Raw genomic sequence first — 24,462 nt, forward strand, 5'->3', positions numbered from 1 at the left:
TGTTCGTTTTTGTCATGATGCTCCTGTACTGCCCGCGTCTGAGTGATTGAAGTGGGGAGAACAGGGCGTGGCTCGGGTGGCTGAGGTCCTTGATGATCTTCTTGGCCTTACATTTACATTTACATTTTAGTCATTTAGCAGACGCTCTTATCCAGAGCGACTTACAGTAGTGAATGCATACATTTCATTTCATGCATTTTTTTTTCTCCGTACTGGTCCCCCGTGGGAATCGAACCAACAACCCTGGCGTTGCAAACACCATGCTCTACCAACTGAGCCACAGTTACTTCCTGAGACACCTGGTGGTGTAGGGTCCTGCGGGTCAGGCAGTGTGCACCAATGGTGCGTTCGGCTGCACTTATCACCCTCTGAAGTGCCTTGTGGTCCGCGGCGGTGGAGTTGCCGCAGCAGGCTGGGATGCAGCCCAACAGTATGCTCTCAATGGTGCTCCTATAGAACACTCTGAGCGCCCTCGGGGACAGGCCGAAGTTCAACCCCTATTCTACACTTTTTCCACCTTCCAATATTTCATACATTGAATCAAACCACTGTATTTTTTATTCATAAATATATTTTGTGAGTAAAGGCTCTCCAAACCGGTTGGTTTATGATTCATACATACTTTCCTAAGACTAAAATGTGCCTAAATAATCTAACAGATCAGAGTATTTTTAAATCTACCAGTTGAAACGAAGATAAAGATGTATAGATGTCTTTCTTTCATTGATCCCTATTGTCTGAGCCCGTTCTCTCCATCTATTCTAGTCTGTCAACAAAATTATAATTAAGGGTACACCGTATTTAAAGGGATGCCTTAAGCCGGGTGTACACTACATTATTTTGGCCCTGATTTAGCTGCCCCAGACAAGTTGAGATCGGAGACAAAATCCCCAGAAGAAGCCAGTGAGATGACGTTGTTTCGCAGGATGTGTAGACTCGCGAGAAGGAGCGATGACTACTACTAGTATGCGTTTGTACTTGCCTTCAAAGCCAAAGTGCGCCTCCAAGTCGGTTTGAAATCGTTACAGCTCTGAAGCTCACAAGCAATGTTATTCAATTCAAAATGTTGGCTTGATATTTCAACTCTGTATGGCAAGAGTGAATGTCTGACTGAAAACGTTTGAGGCTGCTTTGAGCCACAGCTCGTTGTAGCTACGTTAAATCTAATCACCATATTGGCTTTAAGAGAAATGTCCTGAAAACCATATTGGCTTTAATAAGAGAAATGTCCTGAAAACCATATTGGCTTTAATAAGAGAAATGTACTGAAAACCATATTGGCTTTAAGAGAAATGTCCTGAAAACCATATTGGCTTTAAGAGAAATGTCCTGAAAACCATATTGAATGAAAACTCCACGAGAAAATCTGTTGGCCAGCAAGTGGGAGGGTTTTCATCGGTTGAATTACATGTGCAAGGGAAACGCCTGCAAAGCCCGTTACGCACCTGCATAAGGTAAGTCTGAATACCAACTACTGAGAAGTGCGTAGGAAAGGCGTGCGTAAGAAAGGCGTCATTTCCTAAGTCAGAATCGGGCCCATAGCGAATAGCGACTCATTTACCAGTCAACACGATAGGTTTTACACAGGTTGAGAAACTTCTGTTGAAGGCCTGGTGATAGAGGACATGGGGTAACCAGATGACTGTTGCTGTTATTTCCAGCCCATGGAGCAGAGGATCTGTCACCTGTGGGATCACCCCATCAGTTCAGCCTGTATCTCCAGAGACTATGTCAGAGGCCTGCTGGAGAAACACGCCAAAACCAAAGTAACACTGTCTTATTCAGCTTCCACTAATCAACTGTACAATCACCAATTCAATACCACCAAGAGCAGGAAGTAAATACTGCTGGACTTGATTAGTTAGATGCTTTGTCTGTTGTTCCAGGGTTCTATGTTCATGGAGAGAGACGAGCCTGGCTTCAGGCCTGAGTTCCTGCCTCTCACCTTCCTGACCAAAATTCTGTTGGATGTGGAAGATCGAGGTATTTATTCAGAGAATGTTTCTCTTGTCTCTACAAGTGAAACTAGCTTATTAAACAGCCAAGCCAAACTGTGTACTGTGTGTGTACTGTGTGTGTACTGTGTGTGTACTGTGTGTGTACTGTGTGTGTTCTGTGTGTGTGTACTGTGTGTGTTCTGTGTGTGTGTATTGTGTGTGTTCTGTGTGTGTACTGTGTGTGTGCTCTGTGTGTGTGTACTGTGTGTGTTCTGTGTGTGTATTGTGTGTGTTCTGTGTGTGTATTGTGTGTGTTCTGTGTGTGTACTGTGTGTGTGTTCTGTGTGTGTATTGTGTGTGTACTGTGTGTGTACTGTGTGTGTACTGTGTGTGTACTGTGTGTGTTCTGTGTGTGGGTGTCTGATGGTGTGTCTATTCTGTGTTGCAGCTCTGAACCCTTTTGAGGAGCAGGAGAATGTGGATGCCAGGTTTGTGGAGGAGACGGCTCTGAAACAGACTCTGATCCTGCTGGGCTTCCAGGACAAGTGAGGGAGTGAAAGACCGAGAGGTGAAGGGAGGTGAAGAAAGAGGGGGAGCAGGTCAAGGCTCCAAGTTATCACTCAACATTACATATTCCACTAATACTCAGAGAGCGGGGACTGTGTCAGAGAGCGGGGACTGTGTCAGAGAGCGGGGACTGTGTCAGAGAGCGGGGACTGTGTCAGAGAGCGGGGACTGTGTCAGAGAGCGGGGACTGTGTCAGAGAGCGGGGACTGTGTCAGAGAGCGGGGACTGTGTCAGAGAGCGGGGACTGTGTCAGAGAGCGGGGACTGTGTGAAATTACACTTTAAATGTTGATTACTCAACATTCCAATACATGAGAATCTATGAAAAGACATTTGATTCTGATGAACAATGGGTCTGGTGACAATAGTCACCGGTTAAGCATTCATTTGACAGATTTATATTTCTGCACTCTCTGCCTGTTGCTCAACTCTCCCACACAAACCAGATGGATGAGGCTCTTACAGTAAGAAGGAAAGTTATCTGGAAGGTGTATGAATTACCACAACATGTGTCCTGTATGATGTCTGTACATTTCCATTTCAGAGGAACTGATGCATGGTTAGATTTCAGGAATAACACAGTGATTTGGAGTGAAATCCAGGAAATGCGTTGGATCAGGTACAATAATAAACTGGAAAAGGGATTTTTTTGTAATGTTTACACGTGTGTAAAGCCATATTGTATCAATTAAACTCTAAATAAAATATTTGTTGCATGTTTCTAACAACTGTGTCTTCGTTCAATAAGACTGCTCATGATAGCCGTGGCAGCGTCACATTGACACTATTCCCTATGACTCATACAGTGACATTAAGGGACAGATAAGTAAACCATAAATAAGTACATTATCCCATCATCACTCTGATTATCACATGCTAATGTTAGCCACTGTGCTGCAGTGTGGATTGTTATGGTTGAGACAGTCAGAGACACACCCTGTTAGCTGAGGGAACAGACTGAGACCTGGCTGACTCCACAGATACAGTCGCTCAGGAAATGAACAGGCGTTCTACAGAATATCTGATGTCACTGGTTTGGATGCTTCCACAAGTCACAACACCAGGCACACTTCTCCCAAAGCCAAACTTTGATTCTCAGAATCGTAGATCTCTCTCTCTCTCTCTCTCTCTCTCTCTCTCTCTCTCTCTCTCACTCTCTCACTCTCTCTCTCACTCTCTCACTCTCTCACTCTCTCACTCTCTCACTCACTCTCTCTCACTCTCTCTCACTCTCACACACACCACTTTCTCTTCCTCCTTTACCAGAAATGTAAAGAATCATCAGTGAAATCCCTCTGAAAGATTCTCTGTGAGGTCTAGGTTACTGGAGGAGGGTAAATAGAAACAGCTACAGTATTGCCAGTAAGACCTCGTGCCTCTGACTTCAGCAGAAATACAACCCAGATGCATGGCACGCTCCCTGCTCCGCTTCTCAGGAAGGAAAAAGGATCAACACAGCAGACGAGGTTAAAATATACCTGCTGTTTAATGAGCTGTGCTTGTGTTGAGAATCTAAAGGTCCTATGATGATTGGCTGCTACACTCCTAGATACATATTCTCCTGTCCCTGGTAACCCGAGTATCTCATATGGAGTGCTATTAGTGCCAACAGAAATTTAACTGAATTAAATGTATGTTGTCACTCTATAGTCCCAGATAGATCTAGGTGGGTTAGACATAGTAGTAGAGGGGTTGGTCCAGGTCTACAGTATATCTCAATGGGTTTAGTCCAGGTCTACAGTATATCTCAATGGGTTTGGTCCAGGTCTACAGTATATCTCAATGGGTTTGGTCCAGGTCTACAGTATATCTCAATGTGTTTGGTCCAGGTCTATATCTCAATAGGTTTGGTCCAGGTCTACAGTATATCTGAATGGGTTTGGTCCAGGTCTACAGTATATCTCAATAGGTTTGGTCCAGGTCTATATCTCAATGGGTTTGGTCCAGGTCTACAGTATATCTCAATGTGTTTGGTCCAGGTCTACAGTGTATCTCAATGGGTTTGGTCCAGGTCTACAGTATATCTCAATATGTTTGGTCCAGGTCTATATCTCAATGGATTTGGTCCAGGTCTACAGTATATCTCAATATGTTTGGTCCAGGTCTATATCTCAATGGATTTGGTCCAGGTCTACAGTATATCTCAATGGGTTTGGTCCAGGTCTATATCTCAATGTGTTTGGTCCAGGTCTACAGTATATCTCAATGTGTTTGGTCCAGGTCTACAGTATATCTCAATGTGTTTGGTCCAGGTCTACAGTATATCTCAATGTGTTTGGTCCAGGTCTACAGTATATCTCAATGGGTTTGGTCCAGGTCTATATCTCAATGTGTTTGGTCCAGGTCTACAGTATATCTCAATGGGTTTGGTCCAGGTCTATATCTCAATATGTTTGGTCCAGGTCTACAGTATATCTCAATGGGTTTGGTCCAGGTCTACAGTATATCTCAATGGGTTTGGTCCAGGTCTATATCTCAATATGTTTGGTCCAGGTCTACAGTATATCTCAATGTGTTTGGTCCAGGTCTACAGTATATCTCAATGGGTTTGGTCCAGGTCTACAGTATATCTCAATGGGTTTGGTCCAGGTCTATATCTCAATGTGTTTGGTCCAGGTCTACAGTATATCTCAATGGGTTTGGTCCAGGTCTATATCTCAATAGGTTTTGGTTCAGGCTTGCGAATGTGTCTGATGTTGGTGCCGGGCTCGGAGGGTTTGAAGGGGGCCAGGGCTCCGTAGGGCTTGGGCAGGGGCAGGGTGTCCCCCAGGGGGATGTAGGCGTTGGGTCGGGCCTCGGCCGTGGTGTACACCCCACTAGGGAGCTGGGACCTCTCCTCCTCCTCCACCAGCTGTAACAGAGGAGAGAATCCAGGTCCTCAACATAGTATACCATATACTGGTATTTAACTCATGGTATACTGTACATCTAAAACAGTATCTAGAAATGTACTGGAGAGAACAGGGTTCAATGTACTGAACATTGCAGATAGAAATACCATGAATAGAGCTGACAAGATTCCTCATTTTCTACATGTCAGAAAGGCACGTCTATTCTACATAAAACGTTTCTATCTGATTGCCAGACAGTCAAAGTGTTAAATGCAGTGTTAACTTATCAGTGTAGAGGTACAAAAGTTCAGCATCAAGTTCAACATTTATGAATTCATCCATTAATTATCCATAATTCAAAGTCCTGTGGTAGAGGGCCATGGAGGGTGACTGACCCTGTCTTTCTCCTGCTGGTCGGCCTGTCTGCGCTGCTCATCCCTGAGGATGTGTTGCCACTCCAGCTCCAGGTCTTCAGAGGGGGGCAGACCCTGGTCCAGGCGCCGGTGGCAGGTGTCCAGGAACAGCTCCCTCTCCTTCAGCTCCTGACAGGGGTGGGGTCAAGACATGGAATGTCAGGAAGAGGAAGATTATTAGGAGGATATTTGTGCTTGGGTAGATCGATGTAGGGAAAGAGGATGATGTCGTAAAAGTTGGAAATCCTTAGACTTGACCTTAGCCTGGTCCCAGTTGGCTACAGGGATCTACACTATAATTCTTACACTTGACCTTAGCCTGGTCCCAGTTGGCTACAGGGATCTACAGTATAATTCTTAGACTTGACCTTAGCCTGGTCCCAGTTGGCTACAGGGATCTACAGTATAATTCTTAGACTTGACCTTAGCCTGGTCCCAGTTGGCTACAGGGATCTACAGTATAATTCTTAGACTTGACCTTAGCGTGCTCCCTGTTGGCTACAGGGATCTACAGTATGGGTCCACCAGACTAGGAAATGCTGGTCAATCTAAAAGAGTCTCCTATTTACCTGCTGCAGGGTCATGGCGCTGGCTTGGCGCATCGACAACTCAGACACCACGGCCATCATCCTCCTGGTTGACTCCTTGATACGGCCCTGCAACTCATTCACCTGAGAGAGAGGAGACGGGGTTGGTTAACGCACAGACAGCCTGACAGACATGATATTTGAAAAGACAGTTTCTCTAGCCGGCGGGGTAGTTGGGAACATGTTCTACTAGCCTGGTCTGAACAATGCTAGCCTGGTCTGAACAGTACTAGCCTTTGGCTAGCGGGCTACATTCATTTCCATTCCTGCCTCCAATACACACACAACATGTATATACTCAGACATACTCAGTCACCCAAAATAATGCACTCAAACTAATATCTAACATCCTCCAGATCAAACTAATATCTAACATCCTCCAGATCAAACTAATATCTAACATCCTCCAGATCAAACTAATATCTAACATCCTCCAGATCAAACTGATATCTAATATCCTCCAGATCAATCTAACATTTAACATCCTCCAGATCAATCTAATATCTAACATCCTCCAGATCAAACTGATAGCTAACATCCTCCAGATCAATCTAATATCCTCCAGATCAATCTAACATCCTCCAGATCAATCTAATATCTAACATCCTCCAGATCAAACTGATATCTAACATCCTCCAGATCAATCTAACATCTAACATCCTCCAGATCAAACTGATATCTAACATCCTCCAGATCAATCTAATATCTAACATCCTCCAGATCAATCTGACATCCTCCAGATCAAACTAATATCTAACATCCTCCAGATCAATCTAATATCCTCCAGATCAATCTAACATCCTCCAGATAAACTAATATCTAACATCCTCCAAATCAAACTAATATTTAACATCCTCCAGATCAATCTAATATCTAACATCCTCCAGATCAAACTGATATCTAACATCCTCCAGATCAAACTGATATCTAACATCCTCCAGATCAATCTAACATCCTCCAGATAAACAAATATCTAACATCCTCCAGATCAATCTAATATCCTCCAGATCAATCTAACATCCTCCAGATAAACTAATATCTAACATCCTCCAGATCAATCTGACATCCTCCAGATAAACTAATATCTAACATCCTCCAGATCAAACTAATATTTAACATCCTCCAGATCAATCTAATATCCTCCAGATCAATCTAACATCCTCCAGATAAACTGATATCTAACATCCTCCAGATCAAACTAATATCTAACATCCTCCAGATCAATCTAATATCTAACATCCTCCAGATCAAACTGATATCTAACATCCTTCAGATCAAACTAATATCTAACATCCTCCAGATCAATCTAACATCCTCCAGATCAAACTAATATCTAACATCCTCCAGATCAAACTAATATTTAACATCCTCCAGATCAAATTAATATCTAACATCCTCCAGATCAATCTAACATCCTCCAGATCAAACTAAAATCTAACATCCTCCAGATCAAACTAAAATCTAACATCCTCCAGATCAATCTAATATCTAACATCCTCCAGATCAAACTGACATCTAACATCCTCCAGATAAACTAATATCTAACATCCTCCAGATCAATCTAATATCCTCCAGATCAATCTAACATCCTCCAGATAAACTAATATCTAACATCCTCCAGATCAAACTAATATCTAACATCCTCCAGATCAATCTAATATCCTCCAGATCAATCTAACATCCTCCAGATCAATCTAATATCTAACATCCTCCAGATCAAACTGACATCTAACATCCTCCAGATAAACTAATATCTAACATCCTCCAGATCAATCTAATATCCTCCAGATCAATCTAACATCCTCCAGATAAACTAATATCTAACATCCTCCAGATCAAACTAATATCTAACATCCTCCAGATCAATCTAATATCTAACATCCTCCAGATCAAACTGATATCTAACATCCTCCAGATTAAACTAATATCTAACATCCTCCAGATCAATCTAACATCCTCCAGATCAAACTAATATCTAACATCCTCCAGATCAAACTGATATCTAACATCCTCCAGATCAAACTGATATTTAACATCCTCCAGATAAACTGATATCTAACATCCCCCAGATAAACTGATATCTAACATCCTCCAGATCAAACTGATATCTAACATCCTCCAGTAAAACTAATATCTAACATCCTCCAGATCAAACTGATATCTAACATCCTCCAGATCAATCTAATATCTAACATCCTCCAGATCAAACTGATATCTAACATCCTTCAGATCAAACTAATATCTAACATCCTCCAGATCAATCTAACATCCTCCAGATCAAACTAATATCTAACATCCTCCAGATCAAACTAATATTTAACATCCTCCAGATCAAATTAATATCTAACATCCTCCAGATCAATCTAACATCCTCCAGATCAATCTAACATCCTCCAGATCAATCTAATATCTAACATCCTCCAGATCAAACTGACATCTAACATCCTCCAGATAAACTAATATCTAACATCCTCCAGATCAATCTAATATCCTCCAGATCAATCTAACATCCTCCAGATAAACTAATATCTAACATCCTCCAGATCAAACTAATATCTAACATCCTCCAGATCAATCTAATATCTAACATCCTCCAGATCAAACTGATATCTAACATCCTCCAGATCAAACTAATATCTAACATCCTCCAGATCAATCTAACATCCTCCAGATCAAACTAATATCTAACATCCTCCAGATCAAACTGATATCTAACATCCTCCAGATCAAACTGATATTTAACATCCTCCAGATAAACTGATATCTAACATCCCCCAGATAAACTGATATCTAACATCCTCCAGATCAAACTGATATCTAACATCCTCCAGTAAAACTAATATCTAACATCCTCCAGATCAAACTGATATCTAACATCCTCCAGATCAATCTAATATCTAACATCCTCCAGATCAAACTGATATCTAACATCCTTCAGATCAAACTAATATCTAACATCCTCCAGATCAATCTAACATCCTCCAGATCAAACTAATATCTAACATCCTCCAGATCAAACTAATATTTAACATCCTCCAGATCAAATTAATATCTAACATCCTCCAGATCAATCTAACATCCTCCAGATCAAACTAAAATCTAACATCCTCCAGATCAAACTAATATCTAACATCCTCCAGATCAATCTAATATCTAACATCCTCCAGATCAAACTGACATCTAACATCCTCCAGATAAACTAATATCTAACATCCTCCAGATCAATCTAATATCCTCCAGATCAATCTAACATCCTCCAGATAAACTAATATCTAACATCCTCCAGATCAAACTAATATCTAACATCCTCCAGATCAATCTAATATCCTCCAGATCAATCTAACATCCTCCAGATCAATCTAATATCTAACATCCTCCAGATCAAACTGACATCTAACATCCTCCAGATAAACTAATATCTAACATCCTCCAGATCAATCTAATATCCTCCAGATCAATCTAACATCCTCCAGATAAACTAATATCTAACATCCTCCAGATCAAACTAATATCTAACATCCTCCAGATCAATCTAATATCTAACATCCTCCAGATCAAACTGATATCTAACATCCTCCAGATCAAACTAATATCTAACATCCTGCAGATCAATCTAACATCCTCCAGATCAAACTAATATCTAACATCCTCCAGATCAAACTGATATCTAACATCCTCCAGATCAAACTGATATTTAACATCCTCCAGATAAACTGATATCTAACATCCCCCAGATAAACTGATATCTAACATCCTCCAGATCAAACTGATATCTAACATCCTCCAGATCAAACTGATATCTAACATCCCCCAGATAAACTGATATCTAACATCCTCCAGATCAAACTGATATCTAACATCCTCCAGATCAAACTGATATCTAACATCCTCCAGATCAATCTAACATCCCCCAGATAAACTAATATCTAACATCCTCCAGATCAAACTGATATCTAACATCCCCCAGATAAACTGATATCTAACATCCTCCAGATCCCAGAGCCTCAGCTTGGCATGCTGGCTGCTGGGGCCCAGTGAGGTTATCTAAGCGTGCTGAGAGGATTTGCCTCAGAGTGCACAGCAACTTTGGCTCATTGGCTGTGTGTGTGTAACATGACTCATTGGCTGTGTGTGTGTAACATGGCTCATTGACTCATTGAGATAACTAACAGCCTTGGCCTGGTGGGCAGGTGATACTTCATCCAGGAGACACTGGGCTGGGCCCTGCAGGGAGCCGGGGTTAGAGGGCAGTCAGTCTGCTAGGCTGCACCAGGCACATGGAGCCACCACGCTCCAAGATCCTCTACCCCGACTGTGAGTGTGTGAATGGATGAGTTTGGCAGTAGATGCCTTCTTGGCTGCTTCCTGTGTGTGTGTGTGTGTGTGTGTGTGTGTGTACCCTTTTGGCTGCCTCCTGTGTGTGTGTGTGTGTGTGTGTACCCTTTTGGCTGCCTCCTGTGTGTGTGTGTGTGTGTGTGTGTGTGTGTGTGTGTGTGTGTGTGTGTGTGTGTGTGTGTGTAAGAGAGTACCTTCTTGGCTAGCTGCAGTGTGTCCTGCTTGCCGTTCTCGGCCTTAGCTCTGATTCGCTGAGAAAGCCGGGTCACCTGCTCAAACACCAAGTCCTTCTCCAGGAGCAGCTCTTCCCGCTCCGCCAAGCCAACCTCCAACTGAAACACACACACACACACACACACACACACACACACACACACACACACACACACACACACACACACACACACACACACACACACACACACACACACACACACACACACACACACACACAACACGCATTAACCCACATTAACATGAGACAGCTTCAACCTCAATCAATTATAACGACGGGATATGATTAATTGGTGGTAATCTTGATTGATGACTTCACCTTCCCTCAAGAAAGAAAAGTGGCATAGTTTGTGTTCTTAGTCTCCTTCAGATACACTGACCGTTTAGACTCAGACCTACCCACGGTTCTGAAATCTGCCTGCATGACTGTAAAGCAGCTTCAGTACTGTAGGCTTTACCTGTTCTATCTTCTGGATGAGTTCAACAGGAGATGGGTCGTTCCCCTCCAGCTCTCTGGCCCTGTTCTCCTGTCCTGGATCCTCCAAGGCCTTCTCTAGCTCCAACATACGCTCCTTACACTCTGACAGCTACAGGACAGGGAAGAGAGGAGACAGAAGAGAGGAGGCAGAAGAGAGGAGACAGAAGAGAGGAGACAGAAGAGAGGAGGCAGAAGAGAGGAGGCAGAAGAGAGGAGACAGAAGAGAGGAGACAGAAGAGAGGAGGCAGAAGAGAGGAGACAGAAGAGAACAGAGGAGAAGAGACAGAAGAGAGGAGACAGAAGAGAGGAGGCAGAAGAGAGGAGACAGAAGAGACAGAAGAGAGGAGACAAGAGAAGAGAGGACAAGAGAGGAGAAAAGAAGGGAGGAGAAGAGATGAGAGGAGATGAGAGGAGAAGAGAGGAGATAAGTCGACTTTTATTATCCATGAGAATATTCCAGAGACCATTGGAGGCTGCTGAGGGGAGGACAGCTCATAATAATGGCTGGAATGGAGCGAATGGAATGGCATCAAACACTTGGAAACCATGGAAACCATGTGTTTGATGTATTTGATACCATTCCACCGATTCCGGTCCAGCCATTACCACAAGCCTGTCCTCCCCAATTAAGGTGCCACCAACCTCCTGTGTCAGAGACCAACTTGACCTCACAATCATGTAAATTGTGTTGGGATGATGTGTTAGACAACACCATGATAGAAGTCAATATGGTTTGTTTCAGCATGACGAGCAGCTTAACAGATACACTAGGCTTCCTTTCCTGGTAACCATTATATCCTCAATTAGCCTTCATAGGGTTTGTTTCTGCATGATTTGCAGGTTAATAATGTGTAGGTTTCCTATCCTGGTAACCATTATATAATTTCTCATTATTCACAGAATTACTGTAAATCAGCTGTTGACCCCAGAATGGAGATTTGGGATGTGCACATCTTTCACACAGCCATGGTTTCTACACATGTCCATGCATGGAGCTCCACGTCACGCCACGGTATGAATGAACCCGTCGGGAGACATATCACCAGCCTCTCCTTTTGGTGTGTGATGCACATTCTTTTCCAGTTGAAGCTTTCTAATGAAGCAGAGCTGATTGGGAGGAGAAGAGGTCAACAGACAGGAAGAAAAAAGCAGCTCCTTTACGTCTTATCTTCTGCCTTTAATGAAGGAGTCATGATCCTGGCAGGTCTGTGGCAGGACGAGTGTAGCTGCATTAGTGGGACTCCTGTTTAACACCATACATCTCATATGATCAACTCATGGACTACAGTGGAAGTAACTCGCTCAGAGACAGTCTCACAGTTTCTCTGTCTCCAGTGTCTTCCTGTAATGTGATGTAATGTGTACGTGTTCTACTCTAACAACGGAATGAGATTTTGAAATGCCTCTGGTATTCATAATCAAACTCTGATGGACTAAAAGACGACTGTACTGTAGCCTGAGACCACCCTCAGAGAGAGAGACCGAGAGGAAAGAGAGAGCTGGAGAAAAAGAGGGAGAGCGCGAGAGAGAGAGAACAAGAGAATGTGAGAGTGAGAGATTGGATCTGAGACCTACATTACATTAGAGGCAGATGATTTACTATGAGATTGAATCCCTCTGCACACCACCCTCACATCACTCACATCAGTCAGAGAGAGAGACAGAGCTGCATGCTGGGGCCCATACTGGAGGATGTCACTGTCTCACTGCCTGACTGGCTGACAGTGACTGACTGTCTGGTTGGCTAACTGTCTCACTGACTGTCTGACTGTCTGGTTGGTTAACTGTCTCAGTGCCTGACTGACTGTCTGGTTGGCTAACTGTCTCACTGACTGTCTGACTGTCTGGTTGGTTAACCGTCTCAGTGCCTGACTGACTGTCTGGTTGGTTAACCGTCTCAGTGCCTGACTGACTGTCTGGTTAACCGTCTCAGTGCCTGCCTTACTGTCTGGTTGGTTAACTGTCTCAGTGCCTGACTGACTGTCTGGTTGGCTAACTGTCTCAGTGCCTGACGGACTGTCTGGTTGGCTAACTGTCTCAGTGCCTGACGGACTGTCTGGTTGGCTAACTGTCTCAGTGCCTGACTGACTGTCTGGTTGGTTAACTGTCTCAGTGCCTGACTGACTGTCTGGTTGGCTAACTGTCTCAGTGCCTGACGGACTGTCTGGTTGGCTAACTGTCTCAGTGCCTGACGGACTGTCTGGTTGGCTAACTGTCTCACTGCCTGACGGACTGTCTGGTTGGCTAACTGTCTCAGTGCCTGACTGACTGTCTGGTTGGTTAACTGTCTCAGTGCCTGACTGACTGTCTGGTTGGCGAACTGTCTCACTGCCTGACTGACTGTCTGGTTGGTTAACCGTCTCAGTGCCTGACTGACTGTCTGGTTGGTTAACCGTCTCACTGCCTGACTGACTGTCTGGTTGGTTAACCTTCTCAGTGCCTGACTGACTGTCTGGTTGGTTAACCGTCTCAGTGCCTGACTGACTGTCTGGTTGGTTAACCGTCTCAGTGCCTGACTGACTGTCTGGTTGGTTAACCGTCTCAGTGCCTGACTGACTGTCTGGTTGGCTAACCGTCTCACTGCCTGACGGACTGTCTGGTTGGCTAACTGTCTCAGTGCCTGACTGACTGTCTGGTTGGTTAACTGTCTCAGTGCCCGACTGACTGTCTGGTTGGTTAACTGTCTCAGTGCCTGACTGACTGTCTGGTTGGCGAACTGTCTCACTGCCTGACTGACTGTCTGGTTGGTTAACCGTCTCAGTGCCTGACTGACTGTCTGGTTGGTTAACCGTCTCACTGCCTGACTGACTGTCTGGTTGGTTAACCTTCTCAGTGCCTGACTGACTGTCTGGTTGGTTAACCGTCTCAGTGCCTGACTGACTGTCTGGTTGGTTAACCGTCTCAGTGCCTGACTGACTGTCTGGTTGGTTAACCGTCTCAGTGCCTGACTGACTGTCTGGTTGGCTAACCGTCTCACTGCCTGACGGACTGTCTGGTTGGCTAACTGTCTCAGTGCCTGACTGACTGTCTGGTTGGTTAACTGTCTCAGTGCCCGACTGACTGTCTGGTTGGTTAACTGTCTCAGTGCCTGACTGACTGTCTGGTTGGCTAACTGTCTCACTGCCTGACGGACTGTCTGGTTGGCGAACTGTCTCAGTGCCTGACTGACTGTCTGGTTGGCGAACTGTCTCACTGCCTGACTGACTGTCTGGTTGGTTAACTGTCTCAGTGCCTGACTGACTGTCTGGTTGGCGAACTGTCTCACTGCCTGACTGACTGTCTGGTTGGTTAACCATCTCAGTGCCTGACTGACTGTCTGGTTGGTTAACTGTCTCAGTGCCTGACTGACTGTCTGGTTGGCTAACCGTCTCAGTGCCTGACTGACTGTCTGGTTGGCTAACCGTCTCAGTGCCTGACTGACTGTCTGGTTGGCTAACCGTCTCAGTGCCTGACTGACTGTCTGGTTGGTTAACTGTCTCAGTTCCTGACTGACTGTCTGGTTGGTTAACCGTCTCACTTCCTGACTGACTGTCTGGTTGGTTAACTGTCTCAGTTCCTGACTGACTGTCTGGTTGGCTAACCGTCTCTGCCTGACTGACTGTCTGGTTGGTTAACCGTCTCACTGCCTGACTGACTGGTTGGCTAACTGTCTCAATGCCTAACTGTCTGTGTGGTTGGCTAACTGTCACTGCCTGACTGGCTAACTGTCACTGCCTGACTGACTGGCTGGTTGGCTAACTGTGTCACTGCCTGACTGTCTGTCTGGTTGGCTAACTGTGTCACTGCCTGACTGTCTGTCTGGTTGGCTAACTGTCACTGCCTGACTGGCTAACTGTCTCTGCCTGACTGACTGGCTGGTTGGCTAACTGTGTCACTGCCTGACGGTCTGTCTGGTTGGCTAACTGTGTCACTGCCTGACTGTCTGGTTGGCTAACTGTCTCACTGCCTGACTGGTTGGCTAACTGTCTCACTGCCTGACTGACTGGTTGGCTAACCGTCTCAATGCCTGACTGACTGTCTGTCTGGTTGGCTAACTGTCTCAATGCCTGACTGCCTGACTGGCTGGTTGGCTAACTGTCACTGCCTGACTGACTGTCTGGTTGGCTAACTGTCTCAATGTCTGACTGACTGTCTGTCTGGTTGGCTAACTGTCTCAATGCCTGACTGCCTGACTGGCTGGTTGGCTAACTGTCACTGCCTGACTGACTGTCTGGTTGGCAAAACTGTCTCAATGTCTGACTGACTGTCTGTCTGGTTGGCTAACTGTCTCAATGCCTGACTGGCTGGTTGGCTAACTGTCTCACGGCCTGACTGACTGTCTGGTTGGCTAACTGTCTCACTGTCAGGCAGTGAGACAGGGCAGCTCTGTACTGTAAAAAAGTTGAATTGTTTATTTGGAAGCGATTAAAGGTTGCTTCTGGCTTAGGTCAAGGAAAGCTATCCAGAGTGTATATTGAATTTCACACACAAACTTTAATATTTTATACTGTGTGATCTTAAGTGCATTCTAACAACAGACACATTCCCCTCTGAAGTGTAAACAGCCTGAGAATAAGAGACATCTGTTTCACAGTAACACATTGTTGTTTAATGTGATCACATCATGGTGGATCGTGAGTGGATTGTGAACGCTGTTTACTTCCTCTCTGCCAATACCACAATCCCCCTGACTGTCTAAATCACACAGTCTCCCCCTGACTGTCTAAATCACAGTCTCCCCCTGACTGTCTAAATCACACAGTCTCCCCCTGACTGTCTAAATCACACAGTCTTCCCCTGACTGTCTAAATCACACAGTCTCCCCCTGACTGTCTAAATCACACAGTCTTCCCCTGACTGTCTAAATCACACAGTCTTCCCCTGACTGTCTAAATCACACAGTCTCCCCCTGACTGTCTAAATCACACAGTTTCCCCCTGACTGTCTAAATCACAGTCTCCCCCTGACTGTCTAAATCACACAGTCTCCCCCTGACTGTCTAAATCACACAGTCTTCCCCTGACTGTCTAAATCACACAGTCTTCCCCTGACTGTCTAAATCACACAGTCTCCCCCTGACTGTCTAAATCACACAGTCTCCGCCTGACTGTCTAAATCACACAGTCTTCCCCTGACTGTCTAAATCACACAGTCTCCCCCTGACTGTCTAAATCACACAGTCTCCGCCTGACTGTCTAAATCACACAGTCTTCCCCTGACTGTCTAAATCACACAGTCTCCCCCTGACTGTCTAAATCACACAGTCTCCCCCTGACTGTCTAAATCACACAGTCTCCGTCTGACTGTCTAAATCACACAGTCTCCGCCTGACTGTCTAAATCACACAATCTCCCCCTGACTGTCTAAATCACACAGTCTCCCCCTGACTGTCTAAATCACAGTCTCCCCCTGACTGTCTAAATCACAGTCTCCCTTGACTGTCAAAATCACATAGCCAACAGCACAGCTGAGGAACAGAGGGGACAGAGGGGTGGATGGATAGATGGATGAATGGCTTGACTGATTTATGGATGGAAGGTAACAGAATAGGACAAAACTATGGTAGAATTTCCCACTGTCAGAAAGCAGCTGAGCGGGGATTGGAGAGTTGAGGAGTCTGTCCCAATTCCATCCATACTCTCCAGTGGGCACTGAGAGCCCTGTGAGACTTGGGGCCATAAGAAGCCATTGCCCCTTAGTTATTGGGGCCAGGTTCCAGAATCCAGACAGAGACATTGGGGCCATCAGGGGACATCCACTGCCTGTTGGTCATTATGGACAGATTCCAGTAAAGAGCAGTGGGCCAATGACACCCCAACCCAGGCCTCAACCCTTGCTCTGGCCCCGGCTCCAATACTGGCTTGTCTGGCTTGTAGACAGAGAGAAGAATGTCTCTATAAAAGTGCCAGGTTATGGAACGACAAAGGTCACCTATTCAGCCGAGGAACAACCGAGGCATGGAATCCTAGAACAGTTCTGAATTCATTCACCCTTAGTAAAAAGCTAACTACAGTAACTAAGAGCAATGGATGATGTCAGGAAATTAAAGCTGAAATACCACCTGTCTGATGAGGCAACAGAGGTTGTCTCTCTCAGACTTAGCCTTTGTGACAGTGTTTGGGTTATATGATCGGTTACATTGGCACTGTAGCTAATGAGCCTCCTCTCTAACCCAGTGGTATTCAAAGTCAGGGTTGCAACCCCTAGTGGGGTCATGGTGGAACTGCAGTGGGGTCCCCCCCCCCAAAAATTAAAACATATAAGAGTACAGATTATTGTTACACGTTTTTGAAAAATATAATTTATTGAGTAAAAGTATTTATTGGTTTCTTTTCATTTTGATAAGAAAATACAATGAATTTAAGGTTATTTGTTGATATAAAAATCTAAATGTACAGATTTTAAGGTTTAAGATTTGGCCCAGGATGGAGTCGCGAGAAATTCTGGCTGAAAAAATGGGATCCCGCTGAATTTTTTGAATAGCATTGCTCTAACCCTTTGAGCACTGAACATCACAGGAGGATGGTGAAGGGAGGACGGCTCATAATAATGCCTGGAATGGAGAGAATGGAATGGTATTAAACACAAGGAAACCATGGAAACCATGTGTTTATTGGATTTGATACCATTCCATTCAATCCGTTCAGCCCATCCTCTGATTTAGAGTGCCACCAGCCACCAGTGCTGAGCTACTGAATCCATTAAAGATATGCACCGGAACTTTGGTGACTAGTAAATACTTTTTAAACCACCCGCTTTGGGCCGGATGTGTCAATGTGTAGTTCATACATGTATAATCTATGAGCAGATTACTCTCTTAAATAGCCACGAAAGCGACTGTTTTCTGGAAGCTGTGCTGTGCCATTTTCCCTACATTTTCCCCCCATGTGGGCCAGACCCTTAGCAAATCGAGTTTCAGCCAATGAGCTTCAGCCCTGCACCATTTGAGTGACGCACACACAACAGAGCGAGAGAGAGAGCGCAAAGGCGTGGTGCACATATCTGCACATATGTGACGTAGTACACCATTTTTGGGGACCACTTTTGGCTCGTGAGTGCTACTTTCAGAACTGCTGGATAAAAAGTATACAAAAGTACTGGAGAATCTCTTTAAGTGGCTTTTCTCTAGGGTGTCCTTGTCAGGTCCCTACTGGCAGATGGTGTCATGGAGAAGCTATCTGAGGAGCTACCCATTAGGCTACAGTACTCTCCAGTCAGAGATGTTGGCGAGGGTAGCCATGTTGCCGTACGACAGTAACGTTCAAAAGTGTCAGTTGGGTTGAATGTTTACATCAAACACTTACATGTGGAAGTAATTTATATATTATAAAAACAATGTTTTGACATATCACTGCACAAATGGGGCACATTTCAGTGGAAGAGTTTATGGCTACATCTCAAATGGGACCCTATTCCCTATATAGTGCACTACATTTAACCAGAGCCCAGGATACTATATAGGGAATAGGCAGCAATTTGGGATGCATCCCAAGTCTCTGAGAACATTTCTCTGAGCTGACAGGACTATAAGAACCTATAAAGGTGAGGAGAGACTGGAGTGACTCACCAGGCATCAATATTTACAGCATGAATTCCATTATACACACCTTTCTGTGTGTTATGTTTAGCTAAAGACTAGGTGGTACAACAAGGGACTTTAGATACACGTCTCCTTAGTAGGGGCCTTTCTTTGAGTCCTGACAGTGTTAAAGAGTCTGTGTAGTCCAACGTTAAGATATACTGGGGATATCAACGAGCAGTCAGTGCATGGGAAACTCTGAAATAAACATCATATTGTCCATCTAGGGCTCTGGTTAAAGGTAGAGGAAAACGTGAGGACTTGAAACAACCTGCTCTAAATCAAGTCAGGCCAGAGTTAGCAACCAGTTCTCAGAGGTTCCTATCCACTTCCTCCCGTCTGATGCTCTCATTCCTACCCGCCCTTTGACTGACAGTCCAGTGTTATCTGACGTCAGACAACAGGGTCGTATTCATAAGGCACTAAACGGAAGAAAACTGACTGAAACAGGGACTAGCTGAACAGGGAGGGACTAGCTGAACAGGGAGGGACTAGCTGAACAGGGAGGGACTAGCTGAACAGGGATGGACTAGCTGAACAGGGAGGGACTAGCTGAACAGGGAGGGACTAGCTGAACAGGGAGGGACTAGCTGAACAGGGAGGGACTAGCTGAACAGGGAGGGACTAGCTGAACAGGAAGGGACTAGCTGAACAGGGAGGGACTAGCTGAACAGGGATGGACTAGCTGAACAGGGAGGGACTAGCTGAACAGGGAGGGACTAGCTGAACAGGGAGGGACTAGCTGAACAGGGAGGGACTAGCTGAACAGGGAGGGACTAGCTGAACAGGGAGGGACTAGCTGAACAGGGAGGGACTAGCTGAACAGGGATGGACTAGCTGAACAGGGAGGGACTAGCTGAACAGGGAGGGACTAGCTGAACATGGAGGGACTAGCTGAACAGGGAGGGACTAGCTGAACAGGGAGGGACTAGCTGAACAGGGAGGGACTAGCTGAACAGGGAGGGACTAGCTGAACATGGAGGGACTAGCTGAACAGGGAGGGACTAGCTGAACAGGGAGGGACTAGCTGAACATGGAGGGACTAGCTGAACTGGGAGGGACTAGCTGAACAGGGAGGGACTAGCTGAACAGGGAGGGACTAGCTGAACAGGAAGGGACTAGCTGAACAGGGAGGGACTAGCTGAACATGGAGGGACTAGCTGAACAGGGAGGGACTAGCTGAACAGGGAGGGACTAGCTGAACAGGGAGGGACTAGCTGAACTGGGAGGGACTAGCTGAACAGGGAGGGACTAGCTGAACAGGGAGGGACTAGCTGAACAGGGAGGGACTAGCTGAACTAACCAACAAGAAAAGGTTTGTTTTTTCTTTTTCTGTTGCAAAGCGTTTTGGAACGCTTAGTGAATATGACTCAGGCTTCTAATGTACCTGTATCTGCAGCATGGTGCTCTCTCCCTCCAGTCTCCTCTGGCAGGGCACCAGTTTCCTGCTGAGGGCTGTCTGTCTTTCTTCTTCCTTGGTGATCATCTGTAGGCAGCACGTCTCCTCCTCCAGCGCCTGCATCTCTATGTTACCGTCTCTGATCAGGCCCTCCTGAACATTCACCTTCTCGTAGAAAATACACATCTCCTCCTCACGCTCCAGCAACTGTACCCCTCTGTCAGAGAGAGAGAGAGAAACCCCTGAGAGAGCTACCATATTGTAAAGTAGGGATGAGGATCGGTCAAATACCATCAGTAGCCGCCCAATTGCCCACATTGTTCAGCATGGTTGCCTGTAGTTAGTCGTAAGCAGTAGCCGTCTTTCCCTATCTGATATGTACAATCTTGGTTGGTGGTCGTGTGGACGGTGTAAACTGATCAACAGAAAGCCAGACTCACCTGTCATTGCGGCTCTGCATGGCCGTGTTTTGGCTCTTCCTCATCTGACAGATAGACAGACTCACCTGTCATTGCTGCTCTGCATGGCTGTGCTTTGGCTCTTCCTCATCTGACAGACAGACAGACTCACCTGTCATTGCGGCTCTGCATGGCCGTGTTTTGGCTCTTCCTCATCTGACAGACAGACAGACTCACCTGTCATTGAGGCTCTGCATGGCTGTGTTTTGGCTCTTCCTCATCTGACAGACTCACCTGTCATTGCCGCTCTGCATGGCCGTGTTTTGGCTCTTCCTCATTTGATCGACAGACTCACCTGTCATTGCCGCTCTGCATGGCCGTGTTTTGGCTCTTCCTCATCTGATCAACAGACTCACCTGTCATTGCAGCTCTGCATGGCTGTGTTTTGGCTCTTCCTCATCTGACAGACAGACTCACCTGTCATTGCAGCTCTGCACGGCCGTGTTTTGGCTGTTCCTCTTCGGACAGACAGGCAGACAGACTACCAGACTCACCTGTCATTGCGACTCTGCACGGCCGTGTTTTGGCTGTTCCTCTTCGGACAGACAGGCAGACATACAGACAGACTCACCTGTCATTGCAGCTCTGCACGGCCGTATTTTGGCTGTTCCTCTTCGGACAGACAGGCAGACAGACTCACCTGTCATTGCGACTCTGCACGGCCGTGTCGTGGCTCTTCCTCATCTGTAGCAGGTTCTGTTCATGGTAGTTGATCATGTGGGTCAGCCGGCCCAGGTTCAGCTTCTGCTCCTCCCTCTTCTGTCTCATCTCATGAAGCACCTGGGTCACCTTGGAGATGGGATCAGAACAGAGAAACATCATAACCCTAACCCAGGTCACCTTGGAGATGGGATCAGAACAGAGAAACATCATAACCCTAACCCAGGTCACCTTGGAGATGGGATCAGAACAGAGAAACATCATAACCCTAACCCAGGTCACCTTGGAGATGGGATCAGAACAGAGAAACATCATAACCCTAACCCAGGTCACCTTGGAGATGGAATCAGAACAGAGAAACATCATAACCCTAACCCAGGTCACCTTGGAGATGGGATCAGAACAGAGAAACATCATAACCCTAACCCAGGTCACCTTGGAGATGGGATCAGAACAGAGAAACATCATAACCCTAACCCAGGTCACCTTGGAGATGGGATCAGAACAGAGAAACATCATAACCCTAACCCAGGTCACCTTGGAGATGGGATCAGAACAGAGAAACATCATAACCCTAACCCAGGTCACCTTGGAGATGGGATCAGAACAGAGAAACATCATAACCCTAACCCAGGTCACCTTGGAGATGGGATCAGAACAGAGAAACATCATAACCCTAACCCAGGTCACCTTGGAGATGGAATCAGAACAGAGAAACATCATAACCCTAACCCAGGTCACCTTGGAGATGGGATCAGAACAGAGAAACATCATAACCCTAACCCAGGTCACCTTGGAGATGGGATCAGAACAGAGAAACATCATAACCCTAACCCAGGTCACCTTGGAGATGGGATCAGAACAGAGAAACATCATAACCCTAACCCAGGTCACCTTGGAGATGGGATCAAAACAGAGAAACATCATAACCCTAACCCAGGTCACCTTGGAGATGGGATCAGAACAGAGAAACATCATAACCCTAACCCAGGTCACCTTGGAGATGGGATCAAAACAGAGAAACATCATAACCCAGAGTCTCAAATGGCACCCTATTTCCTTTATAGTGCGGTAGGTTGATGCTATTATGTCTAGAGGATGGAGTGAGAAGAGCAGGATTTCCTAAATCACCTTGGAGATGTCGTTCCTCAGGCTGTCTCTGATGGTGTGGCTGTGGAAGTGCTTCAGACGGGACTTCTGGAGCAGCCTGAGGAATGCACACACACACACACACACACACACACACACACACACACACACACACACACACACACACACACACACACACACACACACACACACACACACACACACACACACACACACACACACACACACACACACAGGATGTTAATAATTTTACATCAAAACAGGGTGGTGAACGTCTGAATGTTCTTTTGAGGACGGGATGTACTCTCTATCTCTCTCTCTCACTTCTCTTTGTTGATGGCGTTGGTTCTGAGGATCTCAATCTCGTTGTCCAGGATCTTGAACTTCTCTCTCATCTCAGCTGTTCTCTGGGAGGCCATCTGGATCAGGTTCACACACTTGTTCCTATCACCCTTGATGTTGTCATACAGCTTGGCAAACACACCAAGCCTAGATGCAGGGAGGGAGAGAGAGAGAGAGGGCGAGAGAGAGGGCGAGAGACAGAGGGCGAGAGAGAGGGCGAGAGACAGAGGGCGAGAGACAGAGGTAGAGAGACAGAGGGTGAGACAGAGGGCGAGAGACAGAGGGCGAGAGAGAGGGCGAGAGAGAGGGTGAGAGACAGAGGGCGAGAGAGAGGGCGAGAGACAGAGGGCGAGAGACAGAGGGCGAGAGACAGAGGTAGAGAGACAGAGGTAGAGAGACAGAGGTAGAGAGACAGAGGTAGAGAGACAGAGGTAGAGAGACAGAGGTAGAGAGACAGAGGGCGAGAGAGAGGGCGAGAGACAGAGGGCGAGAGACAGAGGGCGAGAGAGAGGGCGAGAGACAGAGGGCGAGAGAGAGGGCGAGAGACAGAGGGCGAGAGAGAGGGTGAGAGACAGAGGGCGAGAGACAGAGGGCGAGAGACAGAGGTAGAGAGACAGAGGTAGAGAGACAGAGGTAGAGAGACAGAGGTAGAGAGACAGAGGTAGAGAGACAGAGGGCGAGAGAGAGTTTCTATTGGCACCGAGGAAACACCAAAATCAATCAAGTTAGGCATTCAAAGCCACCCAGACACGTTATTTTCCAGGCATGTCTGAACTGGTCCTTATTTAAAGACACTACGTGGTACCAATGGTACTCTGGGATACTCATTTCAACAGGCTTGGTAAATACCTAGGGACCAAACGGCCTAGTTCTGGAGCAGCAGCAGTCATTCATAGGTCATCAACACACTATCACAGATTATCATGAAATACACACAAATGACTTATTCGACATTCGCGACAGGCACACGATTTTCTTCTTCATAACGCATTCCGTATCCATTACACTATTTTCTTCCTAACAAATTCCAATTTGTTATGAAGAAACAAAAGTAAGCTAGGTTAGCTAGGTGGCTGATGTTAGCTACGCTAGGTGTTAAGGTTAGGGTTAGGGGTTAAGATTAGGCATTAAGGTTAGGGGTTAAGGCGTTAAGGGTTAAGACGTTAAGGTAAGGGTTGAGGTTAGGGGTTAATGTTAGGGGTTATGGGTTAAGGCCAGGCGTTAGGGTTAGGGGTTAGGGTTACAGGTAAAGGTTAGGAGTATGGGTTAAGGTAAGGGTTAAGGTGTTAGGGGTTAAGGTTAGGGTTAGGGGTTAGGTTTACAGGTTAAAGTTAGGGGTTAAGGTAAGCGGTTAGGGTTAGGGGTTAGGTTTACAGGTTAAGGTTAGGGGTTAAGGTAAGCAGTTAAGGTTAAGGTTAGGGTTAGGGGTTAGGTTTACAGGGAGAGCTACCTGGACTGGACCTCCTGGTTCTGCTTCTTGAGTTCATGGATCACCAGACTCTTGCCTCTCAGCTCTTGCTTGATGCGATTGTATCTTTGCTGTTGAGACATTAA

At 45.8% G+C, this 24,462-nt stretch overlaps 2 protein-coding genes across 3 annotated transcripts in view; one reads left to right on the forward strand and one right to left on the reverse strand.

The window, feature by feature from the left end:
- Nucleotides 1-2,520, forward strand: part of LOC115188457 (gamma-secretase-activating protein) — a 28,687-nt gene extending 26,167 nt beyond the window's left edge. The window contains exons 14-16 of the mRNA XM_029747330.1: nucleotides 1,662-1,766; nucleotides 1,887-1,983; nucleotides 2,386-2,520. Of these exons, the coding sequence (XP_029603190.1) occupies nucleotides 1,662-1,766; nucleotides 1,887-1,983; nucleotides 2,386-2,486 (303 nt within the window). The 3' untranslated portion in view covers nucleotides 2,487-2,520. The remainder of the gene's footprint in view (nucleotides 1-1,661; nucleotides 1,767-1,886; nucleotides 1,984-2,385) is intronic.
- Nucleotides 2,521-3,970: 1,450 nt separating this feature from the next.
- The window catches only part of LOC115188452 (coiled-coil domain-containing protein 146), a 68,178-nt gene continuing 47,686 nt past the window's right edge, over nucleotides 3,971-24,462 (reverse strand). The window contains exons 12-21 of one of the 2 annotated variants that reach the window (XM_029747323.1): nucleotides 24,359-24,447; nucleotides 22,891-23,055; nucleotides 22,588-22,663; nucleotides 21,437-21,585; nucleotides 20,327-20,555; nucleotides 11,362-11,490; nucleotides 10,864-11,001; nucleotides 6,317-6,418; nucleotides 5,730-5,876; nucleotides 3,971-5,354 (exon numbers count right to left, since the gene is read on the reverse strand). In XM_029747323.1, coding sequence (XP_029603183.1) covers nucleotides 5,154-5,354; nucleotides 5,730-5,876; nucleotides 6,317-6,418; nucleotides 10,864-11,001; nucleotides 11,362-11,490; nucleotides 20,327-20,555; nucleotides 21,437-21,585; nucleotides 22,588-22,663; nucleotides 22,891-23,055; nucleotides 24,359-24,447 — 1,425 coding nt within the window. In that variant the 3' untranslated portion in view covers nucleotides 3,971-5,153. The remainder of the gene's footprint in view (nucleotides 5,355-5,729; nucleotides 5,877-6,316; nucleotides 6,419-10,863; nucleotides 11,002-11,361; nucleotides 11,491-20,326; nucleotides 20,556-21,436; nucleotides 21,586-22,587; nucleotides 22,664-22,890; nucleotides 23,056-24,358; nucleotides 24,448-24,462) is intronic. The other variant, XM_029747324.1, reaches the window with a different exon arrangement.

The sequence above is a fragment of the Salmo trutta genome, unplaced genomic scaffold (genome assembly GCF_901001165.1).
Source record: "Salmo trutta unplaced genomic scaffold, fSalTru1.1, whole genome shotgun sequence".
Lineage (NCBI taxonomy): Eukaryota > Metazoa > Chordata > Actinopteri > Salmoniformes > Salmonidae > Salmo > Salmo trutta.